We start from the raw sequence: 20,646 nt of genomic DNA, 5'->3' as shown, positions 1-20,646 counted from the left end.
CCACCATGAAGATGGCAAAGGCGCTGGCATTACCAGACAAGACTGCTACAACCATTCTTGACGTATGGGCAAACACTCTAGAAATGAACAGAACACAAAGTCTAGGCAAATATAGAAAGTCCATTAGAACCATAGCAATATTCTGAAACAAATATCCAACACAAAAACAATCCTTGTTGAATGGGCACATTGCAGAATGCAGACAGCCAAGGAACTGGGAAGCGCTAGTTAAGGGAACAGCTGAGAAGGAAAATAAGACTTAAAAACGGAAAGTGAACACAGCCTCAGGAACTGCCATTGGAGTTCTAGGAGGCAAAACAAAAAAGCAGTGCAGAAGAAACGCGAAGAATATAATGACTGAAAACTCCCAGAAATTTGGTGAAAGACATAAACCTACAGATCCAAAAAGCGTAACAAACCCAAAGCAGGATAGAGGAGAAAGCAATTCACACCCAAGTACACTATCATTAAACTCCTGAAATTAAACATCCCCAATTTGTGAAAACAGCCAGGAAAAAAATGATTTTAATAACTACGAGCTTTTCATCTAAAATAAAGTCTATTTCTCAAGTGCTAAACTATCTATTGAAATCCTCTATCCAACAAAACTATCTTTTGAGGATGAAGATAATAAAAGACATTCTCAGATAAGGGTAATTACAAAAATATGTAGCCAGCACACCTGTTCTAGACGAAATACTTAAGGAAGTGCTTCAGACATAAGAGAAATACCAGAGGAAAACCTAGAGCCTCAGCAATGAAAGGAAAGCAACAGATGGTCTACTGCTCGCCTGTCAGTTTGTCATACTGTTTTGGTTGACATGTTGTTATGATGCTGGAAGGGTTACTCAAGGTGAACGTTTCAACAGGGCTTCCAGACTACGGGCTTCTACTGAAAATTTGCGACCAGATACGTTGCCCATTGAGTCAGTTCCCATCCAGAGTGATGCTATGCACCCAGAACAAAGCAATGCAGTCCTGCACCATCCTTAAGACTGTGGCTGCGCTGAGCCCATTGCTGCGACCAGTGTCAATCCATCTCATCAAGGGCCTTCCTCTTTTGTACTGCCCCACCTTTGCCATGCATGTCGTCTCCAAGGACTAGTCTCTCCTGATTTAGGTCCAAAGTATGTAAGACAAAGTCTTACCATCCTTCCCTTAAGGAGCACTCTGATCATGCTTTTTCCAAGACAGATCGGGTTGGCCTTTTAGCAGTCCATGGATGCTTTCAAAAGTCTTCTCCAGCACCATAATTCAAATGCATCCATTCTTCTCTAGTCTTCCCCATTCAGTGTTCAACTTTCACATGCATATGGTGAAATGGAGAATATTATGGCTTGGGTCAGGCTCACCATGGTCTTCAAAGTAACATCTGTGCCTTTCAATACTCCAAAAAGGTCTCATGCAGCAGACTGACCTAATGTAATGTGTCTTTTTATCTCAAATGCTGCTTCCATGAGCACTGATTGTGGATCCAAGAAAGACGAAAGCCTTGGCAACTTCAACCTTTTCTCTGTTTACGATACTGTACGTTGGTCCAGTGGTGAGGATTTGGGTTTTCTTTACATGGAGTTGTAATCCATACTGAAGGCTAATATCCTTGATCGTCATCAGCAAGGGTTTCAAGTCCTCCTCACTTTCAGCAAGCCAGGCTGTGTCAGCTGCACATCACAGGTTGTTAATAAGCTTCCTCCAATCCCGACGCCATGTTCTTCTTCAGATGATCCAGCTTCTCTGATTAGTTGCCCAGCACACAGACTGAACAAGTAAGGTGGGAGGATACAAACTGGATGCACAACTTTCCTAATTTTAAATCAAGTAGTATTCCCTTGTTCTGTTCGTACAACTGTCTCTTGGTATGTGTACAAGTTCCATAGAGCACAATGGAATGTTCTGGAAATTCAATTCTTGTGCAGGTTATCCATAGTTTGTTATGGTCAATACAATGAATGCCTTAGTATAATCAATAAAACAAGTAAACATCTTTCTGGCATTCTCTGCTTTAGGTTAAGATCCACCTGACATCAACAATGATATCCCTTGTTCCACCACCTCTACTGAATCTGGCTCGAACCTCTGGAAACCCGTGTCAATGTAATGCTGTAACCACTGTTGGACTATCTTCAGCAAAATTTTGCCTGCCTGTGATATCAATGATATCGTTTTACAGTTTGAGCATTCTCTCGGGTCACCTTTCTTTGAAATGGGTGCAAATATGGATTTCTTCCAGTTGGCCAAGTAGCTGTCTTACAAATTTCCTGGCATAGATGAGTGAGTGCTTCCAGTGTTTCATTAGCTTGATGAAACATTTCCACTGATATGCCATCAATTGCTGGAGCCTTGTTTTGTGAAAACCAATTGTCAGATATAGTTGGAAGGTACTAAAAATAGGACCCTATGAGTAGAGTCAACCTAAACAGTTTGAATGGACTAAAGCTTTCAGGACTGTCATCTGTGGACAGGGCATGACTCAAATTGAAACAGTTGAAAACATCCACTAATAATTGCAACATGGAATGTACAAAGTATAAATCTAGGCTAAATGGAAATCATAAAAAATGAAATGAATGCACAAAGACTGATACTCTAAGAATAAGTGAGTTGAAATGGACTGGTATTGGCCATTTGAATTAGATAATCTTATGCTAGAAATGACAAATTCAAGAGGAATAGCAGCACATTCATCGTCAAAAACATTTCAAGATCTATCTTAAAGTATGACGTTGTTTGTGATGGGATAATATCTACATGCCTACCGGGAAGTCTAGTTGATACAAATATCATTAAAATGTAAGCACCTATCACAAAATCCAGTAAGAAGGAGTTTGGGGTGACACTTCTCCCCCCCAGCCCTCCCCCGCCCTGTGCTGTGCCCCTCGTGTGCAGTGCCTTCTTCCTGAGACTCCTTGTGCCTCTTCAGCTCAAAGCAAAGGCCAACCTAACTTAAGCTCTCCAAAGATGACCAAGAGCTAGACTATGACCTGGAGACCATTGAGAATGATAAAGCAGAATCCACCCTCGCCAAGCTTACTGAGCCCTTATCAGCCCTGCAAGCGTTCATGAAGGCCCTGGTCCTGGTCATGCAGGAGGAAGAGCAGGCCAACACACAAATCAGCAGCAAGAAATAGCCCCAATGATGACTACAAATAAATTTTTTTTTTAGAGTGAACTATTGAGTTGTGTGATGTGAATTATTAGGCAATAAAACTTCCAGGGGAAAAAACTGGTCAACCAACAACCATTTCAATAAGTAGCAAATGATCAAGAATCAGTGGTACTGAAGGAAGGAGTCCAAGCTGCATAAAAGGTGTTAGTGGAAAATAAAGCTCCAGGAACTGACAAAATATCCATTGAAATGTTTCGACACGCTGGTGAAGCCCTGGAAACATTCACTCACCTACGCCAAGAAATGTGGATGGTAGCTATCTGGCCAACCAACAGGAAGAGATCTATATTTGTGCCCTTTCCAAAGAAAGGTGACTAACAGAATGGGAAATCACTGATTATTATCCATACCACATGCAAGTAAAATATTGCTGAAAATGATTCAAAAATGGTTGCAGCAGTTCACTGATAGGGGCTGCCAGAAATTTGAGCTGAATTCAGAAGAAGACATTCTTGCCACCAAACAGATCTTGGCTAAAAGGAAATTACCAGAAAGATGTTTATTTGTGTATTAATGACCATGCAAAGGCATGGTGTGAGCTTCAAAGTCCTAAAGTCACTTCCCACTTCATCATAAAGCTCAGGGTATCCAGGGGTTCTTTGTTGAGAGATAAGCATGGGTCACTATTTGTACTAAAGCTTGAACCCAATATAGGATGCTGAATAACAAATACAAACTCGCTGGTCAACTGAGAGGTTATAAATGGAAAGCATCCCAGTTTTACACTCTAGTCAAAAATTATGATTTCTCCCACCAAGCCCAAAATAGTTGTTATTGTTATAAATTACTGTTCAATATATTCTATTCACAATGACATAAGAAGCTGCCCTGTGCTGTGCTAACCCTATGATTGGCAGCAGATCCAACCACTGTGACCCATAGGGCTTTTCCCACTGGCTGATCAGCTAAAATCCAATCCAGACCTTCTGTGTGTTAAATGAGAATTTTACCATTGAACCAACGACAGAAATTTTACCAACAACAGGAAGATGAGCCAAATAAACCATTAAAATTTTTCAGCAGATCACCCCAAACATTCTAACCCATCTATGGTGGGCTATGACAAGCACATTGTTATTTTAGTTTCTCTCAGAACAACCAAAACATTAAGAATGAGAAACCAGCCCCACAGGCCCAGTACACCTACCCCTATCCAGAAATTCAGGAACCTTTCATTCCTCTGTAAAACTGAATCTGCAGTGTTCACATCACAGGTAAAGTGAGGTACTATCTCATCTGCCATCTAACTGCAATACCTGACCCTGTCTTAACGCCCATATATTTTACCAACTGCGCTAATTACTCATTTCACAGCAACCACTATGCCAGTCCATGTGCTCTCCTGTCACACATCACTCAAGATGAAAGGGAAGCTTCGGAGGGCCAGAAACAATTCAAACCTAAGCTTGTCTGACTCAGCAGCGTCAAGCATAAATGACCTTATACTGCTTCACTCTAGTAAGTCAATAATTACAGAGCACCCACTATGAGTCAGGCCTAAAGCTAGCTTTAGGGTCTGTCTAGAAGCACAGACACACGAGCAGTTAATTAGCATAAATAAGCACTCCGGGGACACAAAGTACTACAAAAACAAAACTAATGGCAATACCTTTACCTAGGAAAAAAGTTGGGGCCAAGTTTTTGCAGATCTTGGCCCTACTTAACGAGTAAGACAGTGCCTTCTAGGCTAAGAGAAAGAGTGCCAGCGAACATACACCATGGTTTATTCTCCACTAAGACCATAGTCTAGAATTTTTTTTAAATGCTTATGTCCCTCGCCCCTTTCTACCTTGCTGAATTTCACTGGCAAATCGAGGCTCCTCTCCTAAATCTACTACAAGAAATACTTAAGTTGACCAGTGCGCTAATAAAAAATACAGGAAATAGCTCATACACTTACAACATTTGGCAACAGAGAGCAAAAGAAAGCTAAAAATGCACTTGAAACACGATCAGCAACCACATCCAACTTCTCAGTCGGTTTCTGTCATATGGGAGAGTTGGCAGACCTAGGTCCTAAAGGGCACTCTGCCTGCAAACCCAGAAAGAACCCACACTCATCCCGACTCACCTTGGTTATGGAACAGAGCATTCAAGTGGAAGCTTGGGAGTGGAATTCCACATCTATCTGATTGTGTCAGTTCACATTTCACCTCAATAAAAGCCGATAAGGGACCCAAAGGTTCAAACAACGGATTGTGTGTAAAAACCCACAGAGGGGAAATACATGGTGGGAGCTGTGGTGGGGGAGAAGGACGACTCTGAAACAACAGGATGTCTAGACATGATCTTGTGTCTGCTGTCCCAAGAACGAAGGTGGAACACTTAATCCCTAACCTGTTTTAGGGCAGTGCCCATGCGTTCAAGATGTGCGTGTGGTATCTGAGTACTTAGAAAGGAATCTTTCCAAGCAGATCCTCAGAGAAGACTGAGGATCATACTTTGTCTTTTCAGCCAGAGTAAGATGATCAGTACTGTTATCTGAACAGAAGAAAACTGTGATCTACATGTTTACCCAGCACCTGAGAAAAATATAATTTAAATCCCAAGAGATCAGATACTTAAAGCAAATAAGCACACAAGACTTATTCAGTAAAACACACACACACACACACACACACACACACACACACCTAAAATAGGTATTTTTGCAGGGAAGAAAACATTCCCTTTCATGTTTTGAAAAAGAAATACGTAGGCAAAGCCTACAAAACAACTGAGCCACTTTGAATAGACAGCTTCTATCACAGCTGAATAAAAGGCCTATGATTGAGGGAGACCCTCTTCTAGAGTTGGCATTTTTGGGCCAACTAATTCATGTACCTAAACAAGCATCACAAACAAGCCCAGGTACCAACTGTGACTGTGGGAAGAGTTCAAGAAGCGCAGTCCTTGTCAAAACCAGTCATTGCAGAGCAGGATGATCTAGTGCATAGGTCCTCAAACTTATCTGGCCTAACACCCCTTTTCAGGAAAAACGTTACTCAACTTGCCCCCGGTAATTACAAACTTTTGTACTATAGCCCCCCAATCCAAGAGCAAGTGCAGATGTCTGTTTTTGCCGCCTCCTAGGATTGTCCCAACTCCCCCACTCGCCACGGGGAGTGTATTGGCCACTCTGGAAAACACTGATCTACATAAATCATTAGGAAGAAAATGTACAAATGTGCTTGAGACAACTGATGTATGTATGGATTGTGATAAGAGTTGTATGAGGCCCCAATAAAATGGTAAAAAAAGCTAAAACTCATGAAATTTTAATTTTCAGTTCTACTCCCACTATACTTAAATATAGCACTAATGTCCTATCACTGTCAAACAACATTCTCTTTAGATCATTAATTATGTAATACTTTTTATTCTTCTATACCTAGTCCCTCCCTCTCTCGTCTTTGAATCAGCTGTCTGTTGGTGGCAGTCACCTTCCCCGCCACTCATTCAAATCAAGTGCGTTGAGCAGGCCATAGAGGACAATTGCTGTGTCCTCCACACCTGATTCAACTGCTAAGATGTACTCATTCTACTTCCATAACTGCTCATCTTGCCCTTCCTCCCCAGTCTCCTTTCTCTCACCCAGACCTTGGTCACAGTCTTGCACCCATTTTCCTTGCCAAAAATCTCTATAAACCAAAACTAAACTCATAATACTATCTCTATAACCAAAACCCAACCAAGCCCACTGCTACTAAGTAAGTCTGGACTTACAATGACCCTAGAAGACAGCAGAACTGTTCCACAGGGTTCAAGGTTGTAATCTATACAAAAGCAGATTGTCCAATCTTCGTCCACTGGAGTAGCTGATGGGTTCCAATCTCTGATCTTTTTGTTAACATGCTGCGCCACTGAGGTTCCTACAACCTCTTTGGCTGATCCTAAATTAATCCTCTAGAAACACATGTCTTTTCTTATCCCTCTAAACAAACCCTCCCAGGCTTACAAACACAAATTCAGTCTCTTTTTCCAGGTCTTTCCCCACTACAATGAATACAATACACTTCTGGCCCTCCAAGGTCAAGGCACCCTCGCAAGGGTCAGACCCAACCCAGGGATGCATATGGCAGCAAACTAAAAAAGAGGGGAAAGTGCGGGAGAGAGAGTGGGAAACAGGACACTAACACACTCAGGGGGACAGTATTGTTCATGTCTCCACAGGAAAGCCAGAAAGGGACCAGAACTCAACCTGGGACACCAAGTCTCGAGAGTAACAGACCTGTATAAAGCAGTGAACTAACAGAAAGGTCTGTGGGACTAGCCATAAGTCAAGACACCCCCTCACTGACCCACAGGGTTACAGGGGACAGCACTGGAGCCAGAGAGTGAGAATTATACTCGGTCAGAAAACGACTCCCTGCACTGGCGCTAAACACGAAGGGAACGCAACAGAACAAGGGGAGCAAAACAATGAAGGACCGGAGGGATCCTGAAAACAGACCTTGGAATCGGAGGGCAAGGTGTGGCACTTCACCAGACCAGATTGGAAAACATTCAGAAGGGTCAGCAGACAGAAGACCTGGAACTACTTATAGGACGGGTTTTTTTTTTTGTGGTGTTGTGATTTCTACACACACACACACACACACACACACACACACACACACACACACACCCTTTTAAAATGTCTACGCACATAGGACAGGTAGGATAACCAATCCCGAGGAATAAACAATGGGTTCAACAACAGCTCTGGGGGGCATGGGCGAGGAGGAGGTGGAAGAAAGGGAGAGGGTAGTCAACAAACCCAGGGACCAGGGAACAATAAGAGATCTAAAGTTGATGGCAAGAAGGGCTCAAAATGCCTGATAGGGTTTGATCAAGTGCAACGAAGCTGAGAAGCACTGGGAGTCGAATGAAAGCTGAACATGATAGTGGGACAGGAGGAAAGTAAAAAGAAACAGAAGCACCCATGAAGGAAAACAAACAGACCCTGAACTATTCTTACGTTTGTGTGTGTATGCGTGTGTGTGTGTTGTTGTAGTTATTGATTTACTTTCTGTTGTTGCTTCCTGGTACTCAGTCTTGTGATAGTACATAGCATGTCTACCTGGAAGGGATAGGTGGAATAAACAAGCCAGAAGGAAGAACAATGGGATGACAATTCTGGGGGAACATGGGAGTAGGGGAGGTGGGGGAAACAAAGAGGTTGTTAACAAGCCCAGGGACAAGGGGCTAACAAGTGATCCAAAATCAGTGTCAAGGAGGGTGTGGGAAGTCTGGCAGGGCTGGATCAAGGGCAATGTAACTGAGAGGAATTCCTAAAACCCGAATGAAGGCAGAACATGATAGTGGGACAAGAGGAAAGTGTAGGAGGTATGGGCTGATCAAGGTGTTTACTGATGGGTGACCAATTAGTCCCCTGTGCCTCTGTGTCTTTGCAGACAAAAGCATCGCAAAATGACTGTCATGTGACCTTGCTGCTAAAAACATTGAGATAACTCAGTAATTTAGGATCTCTTTAAGGCTCTCTTGAATCTTGCATATCCGTGTGATTCTCTTAGAACAAGGTGCTTTTATTATTCAAAAAAAGTGTGACTAGTTAAGTAGCATTTGCATAGCTAAGAGTTGAAGATTTGGATCACTTGTTCCTGTTGTTCCCTTGTCCCTGGGTTTGTTAGCACTTCCTTTCCTCCTCCTCCCCCTCTCCCATGTCCCCCCAGAACTGTCGGTCCATTGTTTTCTCCTCCAGATTGTTCATCCAGCCTATCTTATCTTATTTAGACACACCTGCGGAGATAATAACATGCACTAAAACAAGAGAGCAAAACCAAGCAACAAAAGAAAGCAAAACAACAACAAAGACCCAATGATAGAAAAAAAGAGAAAAGCTTGTAGTTAGTTCAAGGACTGCTTGTTGGCCTTTAGGAGTGTTTTACGGATGAGTCTGATGGGGCACCAAGCCCTGGCCCCAAGTTTATTTTTAGTATTCCCTGGGGACTTTTCTGCTCTGTTCCCTTTGCTGTTCTGTTCCACGCCCTTAGTGTTTTGCCTTGGTGTGGTGGAATCAGATTGGGCAGAATTCCCACACTGTGTCTCCAGTGTAGTCCCCTGTAGGGCTATGGGTCAGTGAGCAATGTCGTGTCTCATAGTGGGGCCGCCCATAGGGTCCTCTCTGTGGACTGGCTGCTCTGAGCAGGAAAACCATCCTCAAGGTTTGGTGGGCCAGGGTGTGCTCCACTCTCCCTCCCCCTTCATTTGCTCCTGTGTGCTCTGATCAGATATGTCCCTCTCCCTGCGCTGCAGATTCAGTGCTGTCCTCTGAAATAAATTCTTCTGGTGGGGGAGGGGGCAGATGTGCACGTAGTTGGGATTAGGGCAGGCCCCTCAGACGCTCCAACCATTTGTACCAAGCCAAATTTGCTGTTTCCAAGTCACATTTATTTGTTTTTTAGAATTCTGAAGTATTCTTAATATTCTTCACCAACACTTGACTCTAAAGGCATCACTCTTTAAGCCTTCCTTAGATGTCTGGTATATTTATGAATCATCTATCACACTGTCCCCTACCTGCTGGGCCTGTCCACAGGAAATTCACTATATTTATATATAAAACCACAGCTTAAATATTCATAAAATCGAAATGCTTTGGTATTATATCCATGAATTTATTTACTTTATTATGTGCTAAACACTTTTAGCACTGGGGATATGGCATTTAAAAAACCAAGGGGGGTGGGGGAGGCCCAAGTCCTGCTCTCATGGAGCTTAATAATCAGGAACGGGATCTGAGGTAAAAAACAAAGGAACAAGACATTACCTGAGAGTGATATATAAAACAAACTCACTGTCATTGAGTAAATTCTAACTCATGGTGACCCTATCAGGCAGGGTAAAACTGTCCCTGTGGATTTCTGAGACTAATCTTTCTCTGGAGTGACTGGTGGTTGCAAACTGCTGATAGCATGCAAACTGCAGCCCAACTCGTAATCACGAGGCCACTAGGGCTCCAACAATGTTGAGTATGATGAAAATGGAGTTGATGTGATCAAGACTGACACAGGAAGACCCTTGATATAGACAGGATGATGGGAAAACCCAAAGGCTAACACTTGTCAAACCCTCTGAACCACACACATTTCTGATGCTTTGTGCAAAAAATGAAAAACAAAATGTTAAGCACAAGCATTTCAGTAAATAAACGGTAGAAAATAATGGTGGCAATCAAAATACACATGTAACAGTAAACTCCCTGACATCCATGTGATGTATGATTTTTACAAAATGGGCTCAGGAACAGTAATAGGAGTAGCAATTCCACGAGGGTGGGGGAAGATGGGGGAAGAAAAGGAGAACCCATCACAATGATTGATGTATTAGCCACCCCCACCAAGTGGGACAAACAACAGAAAGTGGGTTAAGGGAGACAGCGGATGGTATATGATATGAAAATAATAATCTATAATTTATCAAGGGGCATGAGAGTAGGAGGGAAAGGGAAGGAGGGGGGGAAAAGAGGAGCTGATACCAAGGTCTCAAGCAGAAAAGTTGGCAACATATGTACAAATGTGTCTGATACAACTGATAAATGAATTGTTTATAAGAGCTGTAAGAGCACCCAATAAAATGATTTATAAAAAAAGGGATTGAAAAAAAAAAATTTTTTTTAAAAGGGATTGAACTATGGAATGCTATAACACCTGTAAGAGCTCACAATAAAATTTTCTTTTTTTTGGGGGGGTGGAAAGAAATGGGTTAATGTGTCTCTAAGCTGGAGGGGAGTGGTTAAAATTTTCCACTTAGACCAGACTGCGAGCTCCCCGCTAGTCACTCATGTGGAGACCAACAAGGAACTACACGAACTCACCAAGTATACACACAGCATGTTCCCCTCACCAGTGGCAAGTGTGCACAAACGCATATTTAAAAACAAGGCAAACGGAAAATATGGGTGACTACAGCCTAATATTGATCATCTTTAACTCTTAATAAGAGTCATGATTTCTTTGTTTGTATCCCTGTACTTTTTAAAAAATTTGAATATGGATTAGATCTGTGAGCCTTTGCCAATAAATCTGTACACCCTTCTTCAAAGGTACCTTTGGGTAGATTTTTAACTCAGTCACAAAGTGAAGAAATAAAAAAGATGGAAGCCAAAAAACTAAAAAGTCATTAAAAGATTATGGAAACAATTTAAATTGTTTCTTCTATTTCTTAACTTTCCCTTTCTCTCTTAAGAGCTATTAGAAACAAAGTCCATGTATTTGCAGTAAGCTATTCTACAAATAAAATGAGCTTTCAAGAAGTGCAGAAAAAAGATAAGCCTAGAAATCAAGTGTCTGAGCCAACTACGGAGCTGCCACACAAAGGTGGACGCTGCCAAAACTCCTACTCTCCGCTCACCTCAGAAAGAACGGGTCAACTCAGAGCAGAGTGCCTGTCATCATCTGAGACAGCAGCCTGTCCCACAGGATCTTCCTGGCTAGGATCTTGACAGGACAGCTCTCCAGGGCTTCTCCTTCCGAGGTGCTGATTGGTTTGAACTACTGACATTACAGTAGCAGCTGAGTTCTACCAGGGTTCCTTACCAAAACCAAACTCCCTGCAATGGAGTCAATAGACTCGGAGTGACCCTATAGGACAGGGTAGAACTGGACCTGTGGGCTTCCAAGATTGTAACTTTTTACAGAGTAGAAAACCTCAACTTCCTCCCGAGGAGCAGCTAGTGGTTTCGAACTGCTGACCGAGAGTTTAGCAGAACAAAGTGCAACTACCCTGTCTTATAGGGTAGCTATCAGTTGGAATGGACTAGATGGCAATGAGTTTGACTTTTTTTATACAGCTGGAAGGAACCTTGGTGGCACAGTAGGTTAAGCATTGGCCTGCTAACTGCTAGGCTACTACTTCAAACCCAAGGGCTGCTCCTGAGAAGAATGAGACTAAATATTGAGTTTCAGGAACCACAGTGTACAGGTCTACTCTGTCTTAAAGAGTTACCCTGAGTAGAACTTGACTCAGTGCCCATGAGTTTAGTTGGTTTTATACACAGCATATGCTCCACAGCATATTTGTGTCTGTGATTTTGGTGAACGTTTACATAGCGGATTAAGCTCTTACTTAAGAAATATTCTACATATTAGGTTTCAGAGACTGTAACTCTTTGTGGGACTAGAAAGACCCACCTTTCCTTACATGTGTACAAAGCACCTAATTCTAGAAGGCCATTCTTCCCCTCTTCATGGAATCTGTCTACTCTAGTTCTTACCATAAAATTATAATCCAACTTTTCTTCCCGAGAGGGTCTGTTATTTTATACCGAGCATCTTAGATTGGAGTGCACAGACATTTATTTATCTGACCTGTACCTAGGATTTCTAATTCTACTTACAAGTACACATCACACACACAGCGATGAGTTCCAGGCTCTCATCATTGTTCACCTTGACCCACGTCAAACATGACAAACGGAGCAGTCAGATGGCATGCAAACAGTCCTGTCATTACCAATGGCAAGGTAAGAAAAGGGATTTGTTTCTAATCCCCTGTTCAGAGTGGTTTCTATAAATAATTACTGACCAAGGAGAATCTTATCAGATCTAATTTCAAATTCTAAAAAGGAAGAAAGAACCCTGTAGATCCAACAAAAATTGCAATCCCAATCTAGAGACTGAAACACCTTTTCCATCAATTTAGCTGCGAATCTTAACTGAAGCAAATTGCCTCGCTCTTCTCCCAAGAAGCCACTGGTAGGTTTGAACCGCCAACCTCACAAGCAATTCAATGCTTACCTGTCAGCACCACCAGGGCTATTACAAGTTCCTCACAAGGTGGCTTCTTCGATCACTTCCATTTTATACACGAGGACAGCCAATCCAGAGAGCCACCTGACACTACTGATATATGACATTGCCACTATTCAAATCCCAATCAGCTGGGCTCATACCAATGGGTGAGGATCATGACTATTTTTGACTACTTTTATGTTTTTAATAATAATTTTGGAAAAAAATGAGGAGCTGATACCAAGGGCTCAAGTGAAAAGCAAATATTTTGAGAATAAAGAAGGAAACAAATGTATAACAGTGCTTGACACAATGGATGGATGTGTGAATTGTGATGAGTTGTATGAGCCCCCAATAAAATGATTTAAAAAAACAATAATTTTGGCACAGATGTGCCCGGCACGGTTCCGGGCATTTGGAATGCATCAGTGAAACAGACCAACATGCAGAGCTGAAGAGATGGAATTACAGAACTCCAGGATCTAACTTTTCTGAAGCAGTCCTATATACTTGCACCGCTCAGTGTTCTATATGTATTCCATGGAGGTATCACTGCAAGGTACACACCATCATTCTCATTTCCAAAATAAGGGACATGGGCAATAAGGGAGCCAATCAATAAGGGAGGGGTGAGAACTTGAACCTAAACAGGTAGTAGTCACTATTCCATTCTAACTCACATTATCACTTAAAGCAGTGGTTCTCGGCCTTCCTAATGCTGTGATCCTTTAATACAATTCCTCATGTTGCGGTGACCCCCCATCCATAAAATGCTCGTTGATACTGACTAACTAATTTTGCTACTGTTATGAATCGGGTGACCCCTTTGAAAGGGTCGTTTTGACCCCCCAAAGGGGTTGTGACCAATAGGTTGAGAACCACCGACTCAATGCATTCCAAGCAAACTCACCCCACTATAGCCAATGTCAGCAAATTGAGGTTCGAAACACCGCTTTTATTTACATTACAGGTTTGTTGCTGCTGTTAGGTGTCACCAAGTTGATTTCGACTGCAACAACTCTGTGCCAGAACAGTCTGTCCCATGGGGCTAAGCTGACCACCAGGTTTTCCTCTCTTGGAGCCAGTGGATGGGTTTGAACTAGCAATCTCAGTGCTTAACTGAAGTTCTGTTGACTGACAATAAATATACATAAATTACATAAAATTACAAGTACATTCCATGAAATTATCACCACAATCACGGAAAATCAATATAATTCTAACACTCTTCCTAGCAAGTTTCCTTCTGTTCCTTTGTAGTATGTCCCTCCCTCCACCCCTCCCCCCATTCCACCCTCAGGGTAAACTATGACATCAGATCCAAATGCAAGATCCAGCATCTAATTTAAGAAAAAGTACCAGCTTCAATAAAAGAATTAAGGCTGTGGTTTTGGTTTTGAAGAAGGAGCGCAAACTATTCCACTAAGGATTTCAGTTTGGGTGTGCTACATCTTAGAAAAACTAAACTTAAATTACTTAATTTGGGATATTCAGTCACTAGGTTTTTATTTCTGCCCTTGATTTTTCTCAAGCATGAGCTCAAAGGACATGAAACTGTTATGACACTCAGGTTATGAATTGAAAGAAAATTCTTATGCTAGAGTTTCCAAAAGTGGTCTACATGACAAACTTTCTTAGATTCATGTTTAGAAAAATGAATTCTAGACAACAAATAAAGAATCATCCTACTTCCAGGTTAGATAAGGACCACATGGAAACATCCATCAGCCTTCAGAGATATGAATTACTAATACAATGCCCTAATGAGTTTAAAACAAATTAGCATGACAGCTAAAGGGAACGAGCTGAATTTATGTGGCTTGCCTACAAACTTCTGTAAGAGAAAATTGAAAAAAGAATTATGTTCTACTTTATAGCCTGTCTTAGCAGCTGCTGAAACATAAAACTCATTAAAAACAGAAACAGCAGTACCTAACAAAAGAGCTTAAAATAACTGTTAGTTTATCATCTTCTCAATTAAACTAGTATGTTTTGCCCTAAAAACACCAAAGGAAAAAGTGCTTAATTGGTGTTCAATTTTATACTTGAAGCCCCCAGATTAGGAACTTGTACTTGTCCTTTGTTAATGTTATGTAAATTTGCCCTCACTTTGAAACCTTGGAATCTCTCCCTCTGCAACTAATTCTTTTAGACAAATTCTCTTTACTTGCTCTGGCCTGCAGGTGAAGCTTTTAAATCACTGAAAAGGCTTACAAGAATTTTCTAGCACTAAAGTAAAGCTAAGTAAGATCTCAATTCACCTGCTCTGAATAACCTAAAATTCCATTTACAGGCACAGTTAAGAACAGGGCTTGCTCATAACAGGAATGAGTTAAGCACGCAGTAAAAATGCACCCTCTCTAGAGAGCAATTTGATCATCTCATTGATGAAATCTGTTCCTATCTTTTGATTCTGCAATGGCAGCTCTGGAACCCATCCTCACAAGTGCAGAGTGGAATAATTAGCAGAAACCTGGAAACTACCTGAATGTCTAATACTGAGGGACCAACCAACTACCAGGCTTCCAAAAGTTCATGGAAAAATGGCATTAGTAATGGAATTTTCCCATGAACGTTCATCAGGCCCCCTTGCATGCTGCTGCTGCGTCTGCAAGAAGGAATACTTGGAAGGCATTCGATAAGGTTTTGGAAATAAACTGAAGACATATAGGAAACACTCTGAAATGTTGACAATAGTTAAATCTTCGGGATAGATATTTGGTACTAGTCTCTTCAAATTTCAACTAATGAAACATTATTTTTATAATCACAAACACGCCTACAAATCTTCAGAAAATACAGTTGTGCAGAGCTTAAAGTGTGTGACTGCTCAGGGGCAGGTCTGTGGTTGGTGCTCACGGCATCTCTGCAGGAGGGACATATGCAGATGTACCCTTACAAGCCTGGACACCCTGCAGAGCAGCCACTCCCCTACTAACTAGATAGGTTAAAAGTCGGACTCTCCTCAGAGGTGCTAGGAAGAAAGACGTGGTGCTCTACTGCGCACAGGCAGGGACACTGCCCTTACAGTTCTCTGCAGCACAGGGCTATTCTGACACACCCAGGGCCAACTCTGCAGCAACTAAGGTCAAAATCCGGCAGTTTCTAGAAAACTTACATCGTTCCGATAAAGCCTAGTAAATGTTTCTTAGTAACTGACAGCACTAAAATCCATCAACGAGTCCCAGTGAAAAAGGAAGATTACCCAACATACATTACACATATATGGCACATGATTTCTTATGCAATAACTGCTAGAATGCTCAGTAATGGCAATTTCACAGTAGCTCATTAGAAAATTCAAGACTAGGAATATTTCTTTTTTAAAATACCCAAAGGAAAGCACAAATTAGGTCAGGCATCTTTATATTTTAATAAATTAGAGAAGCTGCTGTTTCCAGTTGACAACAGAAAACAACACACATTCTCAGAAGACTGAGCCTCTGCGGTCTTCCAGAACTGGACCCAATTCTGCGTTAAAAGTACTTCAGCTGTATGGATGTGCTTTATACAATTGATGTATGTATATGTATGGACGGTGATAAGAGTTGTATGAGTCCCTAATAAAATGTAAAAAAAGAAAAGAGGAGAAAAAAATGATTAGGGCAAAGACTGTACAGATGTGCTTTATACAATTGATGTATGTATATGTATGAACTGTGATAAGAATTGTATGAGCCCCAATAAATTGTTAAAATAAAAAAAATTTTAAAAAGAGTGTAACCAATGGCATCAAAGAAATTGTGTAAAAATTGTTGAATGTGAACCTAAAACAAACCTAAAATAAAAATTTAAAAATATTATGAAAATAAATGAACAACCCCCCCCCCCAAAAAAAAAAGTACTTCAGTTGTGCAAACACTTTGGGTATGGTAACTCTAAAATCTTCACTTTTTAGGGAGAAGATGGAGCAGCATCTTAATTCGAATACTACAAAAAGCTTTTTGTGCATGAGAAGTTATCTGCTTACTTTGATAAATGAATAAGCTTAGAAACGTAGACATACAAAAGTATTCATGGAACTTTTTCCATGAACTTTGAAACTAGTTTCCATGAACTTTTCAAAGTCCCCTGATAGTGTTCAACACCCATCTGCATTTCTCTATAAGTCAAACACATTAGACAAACGTATATGTTGTCTCTATGTTTAAAAAACTCTACAAAATGTTGCTTTACTTTTTTTCTTGAAAGTAAGGCCAAATTTAGTATTTAGGATACACTGGTTCTAACTGATAATTGATCAAATCACTTCAATATATTCTAAAGGAATCACTGATTAGTCTGTGGATGAAAAATTTTTTTGAAAAGTCAATTAGTTCACTGAGACCTGGTTTTTTTGTTTGTTTTAATCTTAGAGGTCACTCTGCTCAACAATTCACTGTCTAAGTGGATTCCGAGTTTCCGAGATTGTAACTCTTCATGGTAAAGGCTCCATCTTGCTCTTGCATGCACACTTGCAAAGACACAGCCAGTTACAAATCCAGAGCTTTTAACAGGACCTAACACACCACTAAGGAGCCATGGTGATGCAGTAACCTAAAGGTTGGGCTGTTCAGGGTGGTAGTGAAAACCCACCAGCTGTTCCGGAAGAGGAGGAGGTATCTGCGCCCATAAAGATTTATGGTCTTGGAAGCCCTATGGAGCAGTTCCACTCTGTCCCACTGGGCTGCTGAGTCGATCAATTTGATGACAGGGTGTTGAATACACACTTCTAATGAAAATAGCACACACTTTAATGTTAAGATAATATTAAATAAAATGATTTTTTAAAAGATAATATTGAAATTACTGGCTTTCTTTAGGTTCAACAGATTTCTAGATTTTTTTTTTTAAGTAAGCTCAATGTAAAAATTTCAAAAGAAAGGGAGAAAACTGGTGGAGGGGCATGATGTAATTATTTGCCATAATCCATAAATCCACTTCTGTAGCCTACATTTGGATATCGCAGACACACCTCTTAATAAACTTCAAAAGTTTCTGCATTAAAGGGCTGTACTGACTACAAATAAAAAGTGTTGTTTGATACCATCGAGTCAGCTCATACTCACGGTGACCCCATGTTCAGCAGAATAAAGCACTGCAAGGTCCTACCCCATCCTCACAGTGGTTCTTACGTTGGCACCGTTTGTTGGAGCCACGTGTCAATCACTGCTCCTCTATTTTACCAAGCATGATGTCCTTGACCAGGGATTGGTTTCCTGAAGTTGCCATTTACTTACCACTACAGCCATGGTCCCTATGAGTCAAAATCGACTCAATGGAGAGGCTTCTTTTTTTGGTTTGTTTGTTTCGGGGAGGGGGGCCTTTGGTAGACCTGTGGATTCAACACCACCACCTATTTTGATGGAGAAGCAGAGGCTGTCTGCTTGAGTAAGGATTTACAGCAGAGAATACTCAAAAGAGCAGTTCTACTCTGTCATACAGGGTGGTTATGAGTTGAAATCAACTGGATGGTAGAGAATTTTCTGTTTTCTGAGGGTAGGTACAGTGCTAGAAACTTGAATCTGCAATTTCATTTAATCCCTGGAGCAACTCTGTAATGAACATATTATTATCCCCATTTATTAGATTGAAAAGCAAAGACTCAAAGGATGCAAAGCAGGGCCAGATTTCAAAACCAGAGTTGCCCAACTTCAAAGCCCAAGCTCATTTCACTAGTTACATGGTCCACAGAAAACAACTCATGACAATCAACAAGAAATTTCTCAAAGATTGACTTACTCAACTTTTTTGTTTCCCAAACACAACTACTTCTCTGCCACAAATACAACTACTATAGTAAACACGCCCTTCTAAAACATACGTCAATTCAATCTTTCAATGAGACAAGATTTGCAAACTCACTCCAATGCTTACCTCAAGGGAAGACGGGAATATTTACCCTTAACTGAGCTGAGCTGTACTCAAGCTACGTAGGCTTTAGCATGTAAACCATCTAGTCCGGCTACATCATGCTCACTAATTTTCCTGGCATTTGGATACACATTGCACATACTTGTTGGAAACACAATCATCTTCATGAGAGGAGGGCATGACAAAAAGAGCCATACAACAAAATAGTACAATTTGTTCATACTTAACACTCCTCCAAGAAGTGTGAGCATCTGTCATCCTTCTCTGCAAGTCTTCTTACAGCTGTTTCTCTATAGGGACCATGACTGAATCATTCCTCTACCCAAACCAGTTGGGCAGCTTAGTCTCCTGGTAAATACGGATAACAACAGTCATCTAAAAGGTGGCAGAGCTCCTGGCTCTCTCGCTAGAGCTGCTCATGCCTGGTCTGGACAAACCCTAACCAGTTAAGACTAAGTCACACCAAGCCCACAGCCCCAAATACTGCTGTGAATCGTTCCACTGCGATTTCGTCTTCGACCAGATCAAGCGTGAACTCGGCCTTTCACCCAGTCTTTTTCAGTACACACCACACACACTACAAAGTCTCAGGACACTTTCCCTCCGAGATATCCTGAAATAAGCTATGCTTCTGCCATCCCTTCTCAAGCGCCTGCCCTTCCTTTTCAAGACAGTTAACTTGCAAGCTGCCTGCAAATCCAGAGTGGGGACCGGAACCCCGGGGGACCTGTGGCCACGAAGACTCCGCCCCTCCTTCCCCAAATGGACCAGTGGGCTCAACCATCAGTTGGATCCCGACTCTTGAGGGAGATGAGGTAAAACAAGCGGGAGCATTAGCTGGGGAACTGGAAGCGATAAGTCCCCCCACGGAATCCAGGACGCAGTCCACGCCGGTCTCCCGCTTTCCTTACAAACGGGTTCTTCACCTCGAGGGGAAACTTGAGGAGGGCTCAAGCCTCACTTCCCTCCCAGGGCTGACGGACACTCCCCAGGCCACCTGCCCCCACGAACCAACCCGAGGGCAGCCCGGGCCGCAAAAGTTGCACACAAAACTTACCCAGGCCAATTTAACCCTTTCCCGGGCGCGCTGGGGACACCGCCCGCCGGCGGCTAGGTGGGATTAACCCCTCCGCAGCCGGTCTCAGCGCGACACCGCTGTCCTCGCAACGCTGGGAATTCCCAAAGCTAACCTTTGGGGGCAGGATTAACCCCACACCGCTCCCCATTTGTTTCTCGGCGCCGAGGGGCGCCCCAAGGCGCGGCCTTGAAGGCGGCGACCGGGTGGACTGGCGGGCGGCGGCGTCCGAGGGGGGGAGGGGGCCGCTCACCGCGATGACATTGACGAAAGTGGTCTTGCCCGAGTACTGCAGCCCCACCAGCGTCAGCTCCATCTCCTCCTTCCAGAAGAGCGAGCGGAACCAGTCGAGCAGGCGGGAGATGAGCGCCAGCATGATGGCTGCCGGGAGAGCAAACGGGTAGGCTGGCGGCTGGGAGGCGGCTTCCACAAGAGAGGACCTCGGCCCGGACCCCCCAACGGCTCCTCGGGGCCCCGGGGCGGCGCAGGCAGACGCGGGCGGGCGGCGGCGGCCAGAGCCAGGAAGCCGAGCGAGTCATATGACTCGTCCTCCCCCACCGCCGTCCCCGCGTCGCCGCCGGTTCTGACGGCAAGAGCGGCGTGGCCTGCTGACCAGGAGCGCCCGCCTCCTGCAGCGCCCCCTGGTGGAACCTCTCCATAGCACAACGCGCCGGCGGGCTCCCTTAAGGTTTGCTTTTTCCCTCATCTTCAGTGGTTCATTCAACATTTATTTGTCCACACATCCATTCATTCATTGAGGTTCTACCTGTATAGGAAGGCTTAAATATTCTGAAGGATTTCGCATAAAATAAAAATCCTTGTCCTACATTAATCTAGTA

General features: G+C 42.6%; 1 protein-coding gene across 1 annotated transcript in view; it reads right to left on the bottom strand.

Moving 5' to 3' along the window:
* ARL8B (ARF like GTPase 8B) overlaps nucleotides 1–20,348 on the bottom strand; it is a 48,824-nt gene extending 28,476 nt beyond the window's left edge. Inside the window, exon 1 of the mRNA XM_075552325.1 lies at nucleotides 20,061–20,348. Within this exon, the coding sequence (XP_075408440.1) occupies nucleotides 20,061–20,183 (123 nt within the window). The 5' untranslated portion in view covers nucleotides 20,184–20,348. The remainder of the gene's footprint in view (nucleotides 1–20,060) is intronic.
* Between the last annotated feature and the right edge of the window lie 298 nt (nucleotides 20,349–20,646).

Source organism: Tenrec ecaudatus, chromosome 6 (genome assembly GCF_050624435.1).
Source record: "Tenrec ecaudatus isolate mTenEca1 chromosome 6, mTenEca1.hap1, whole genome shotgun sequence".
NCBI lineage: Eukaryota > Metazoa > Chordata > Mammalia > Afrosoricida > Tenrecidae > Tenrec > Tenrec ecaudatus.
The sequence above is the reverse complement of the archived record's forward strand: the minus strand, read 5'-3'. Positions and strand labels throughout refer to the sequence as shown.